This window comes from Penaeus japonicus, unplaced genomic scaffold (assembly GCF_977035675.1).
Source record: "Penaeus japonicus unplaced genomic scaffold, GWHDUDI00000001_assembly GWHDUDI00000025, whole genome shotgun sequence".
NCBI lineage: Eukaryota > Metazoa > Arthropoda > Malacostraca > Decapoda > Penaeidae > Penaeus > Penaeus japonicus.
In genome coordinates, this window is record NW_028234427.1 from 31,014,841 (window position 1) to 31,017,340 (window position 2,500).

Sequence of the window (2,500 nt, forward strand, 5' to 3'; positions counted from 1 at the left end):
GCACAGCGACGTCCGAGACTGAGGCTGTGAGATTTGGAATGTTCTCCTCGGGGGCGTTCGTCTGCTCAGTCTCTTCGAACTCGGTTTCTTGATATTCCACGTCGGGGGAGGATTCCTGGCGGAGGAGGCCGAGGAGAGAGGCAGAGTCCATCTCGCTGCAGGAGCTGCACCTCAGTGAACAGTCACTCGCGGTCCTCGATCTTGTGTCTCTCGGAGCTACTTTCATGACTTCTTCTTTAAGACTTCCGAGCATCGACGACGACACCAAAATCGATTCAATGTTAGTTGCGTCTGCGACATCATTCATGATATTCTGAACATTCTGGGTGGAGTTCCACAGCACAGCACTCTCCTCGACGCCTGCAATGATCTGTGCAATCCACTCACTAAATCTGTTGACACACTGGCCCTTCCGGTTGCTTATATCTTGGATCAACACGGTACATTCGCTTAGAATCTGCTCCTTCTGCTCTGCAATGAAGTCCGTCCCTCTCACGACCCTGTGGCCGTCTTTGACGTGCTCGTCAAGGAGGCAGTGGCCGCACAGGGGGAGCTGGCAGCTGCGGCACCAGAACTCTACCGGGGACCCATGTCTCTGGCACCCATGGCCCTGTAGTAAGGAAAGAAATGAATAGATAAATGAATGCACCCTGAAAAAGAAGTAAAACAAATTTATAATGTTATGAAAGCCATTCATGATAGCTGATTACTAGTCAATAAAGTTTATCATTATCACAATACAGTCCTAGTTTCTTGGCATGAAACATAATAATGATTATGTATAGAGTATCTGTCTACTCAACTACAGTTATGAATGATCCAATGGCTGTATTTAAAGAATCACCAAAGAAATACGAGAATCATTGCCAGGTTATATATACAGCATGAAAACCTATCTGAAATTAATGAAAAAAATACAACGAACAGTCATTTACTACATTATACTTATTGTTTTCCTCCGTTTAGAACAGCAAAAAGTAAAGAGCAAAACAGATTTAAAAAGACAATAGACCTCCACTAAAAAGAGTCAAAAAAGAAACTTATTTCCAACTCTTCTAATCAGCTGTTATTCGTTTATGTTGATTCCTCGATTCTCAATCTGTTCACGAGTGTTGATATTCTCTCTCTCTAAAAAAAAAAAAAGTCTCTCCGGCCAGATTCCACACGAACCTCAGATTTCCGAAAGTGCTCAGACAGACTTAGGAGCGCGAAGACAGTGGGCAGCTTGTCAACAGGCGGCCCGGCGTAGGTCTGCCTGCAGGTGGGGCAGCTGAGACGCCCCGTGTTCTCCAGGTTGCACAGACATGGCCGGCAGAAGGTGTGGCCACAAAGGGGCAAGACGACTGGCTCTCGCGACCCCCTTGTGTACAGCTCCGAGCACACGACGCACGTTACCTCCTCCTCCATCCTGGCTGTGGCGTGAACAGACGGGGTAAATGTTCATTCGATTTCTGGTACGGAGAGAAATTGGACACGGTGTATGTCCCGACGTGTCTCCCTTTGTGAAGGACATCGGGGACTGTCTCCTGCAGCGGATACGGTCGCCCGAACTGACATCTGCCTTGTATAATCTTTCTGACTTTTACTGATAATGGGTTTCCTGCTTCTGCACAAACTCTCTGACGTCTATCGTTGTTGGAACTCAGCTAGTCTTACTAGTGAGAAATGAGGATGATAAGAGGCTTTTAAAGGAATGAAAACATCGGAACATTTTAGTTTTGCTTTGTGAAAATAAACAACATTTGATCCTTACTACGTTTCCCTATGGAACATCTTTAAAACAGCGAAACCTATCTGCATTTCAAAGATACACCGAAATTTGAGAGTCGAAATGACGTACCTGATACAAGCACTGACTTGGTGTTATTGGCCATGTTTTGATGAGCACTGCACACTTAAAGCCACGTTAAAACAGGCAAGCGATATCCATCACACGGGTCACTGAACCGTTAAAGAAACGCATATTGGTCCGCGTTTGGGAAATTCTGCCTTTTCGCCATTCGTAAGTTTCACGTTATTCGTAGCTCACTCATTTCACTCGGTGCTCAGGCGACGGGGTTCCTCTCGGAGGCGCACATGAGGCACTGGGCTCTGTACTCGGTGTCAGCGCAGGATGTGGCCGTCAGGACCTCAGGTGGTTTCGGAGAATTCATGACGTCATTCACTGTCATTTCTTATCAGTAAACTTGAAGGATTGTTAAGTTAGCTCTCCGAAAGATATTCCACATAATACTATTTTTATTTATTTTTTTATTTATTTGTTTTATGGCAGAGGGCAGTTCACTTAAACTAGCAACGTAAGTACTATTACTAGGCATTTTGTCATGAACCGGAAAAGATTGTCCTTTTTTTAAGAAAAAGGAAATGCCACAGCTACTTTCGTGACGTTATCATGCAAACAAGATATACAACAATTTAGAACATGACAAGGAATGATATAAAGAGTCTAATAACATATTCCACTTCAATATACAACGCTACACCGAATTATACATACACA

At 44.4% G+C, this 2,500-nt stretch overlaps 1 protein-coding gene across 3 annotated transcripts in view; it reads right to left on the reverse strand.

Moving 5' to 3' along the window:
- Positions 1-2,242, reverse strand: part of LOC122267094 (uncharacterized) — a 4,094-nt gene extending 1,852 nt beyond the window's left edge. The window contains exons 1-3 of one of the 3 annotated variants that reach the window (XM_043037074.2): positions 1,841-2,242; positions 1,171-1,412; positions 1-610 (exon numbers count right to left, since the gene is read on the reverse strand). The exon at positions 1-610 is cut by the window's left edge and continues 293 nt beyond it. In XM_043037074.2, coding sequence (XP_042893008.2) covers positions 1-610; positions 1,171-1,412; positions 1,841-1,874 — 886 coding nt within the window. In that variant the 5' untranslated portion in view covers positions 1,875-2,242. Of the gene's footprint in view, positions 611-1,170; positions 1,656-1,840 lie in introns of all 3 variants that reach the window. The other 2 variants (XM_043037077.2, XM_043037076.2) reach the window with 2 other exon arrangements.
- Between the last annotated feature and the right edge of the window lie 258 nt (positions 2,243-2,500).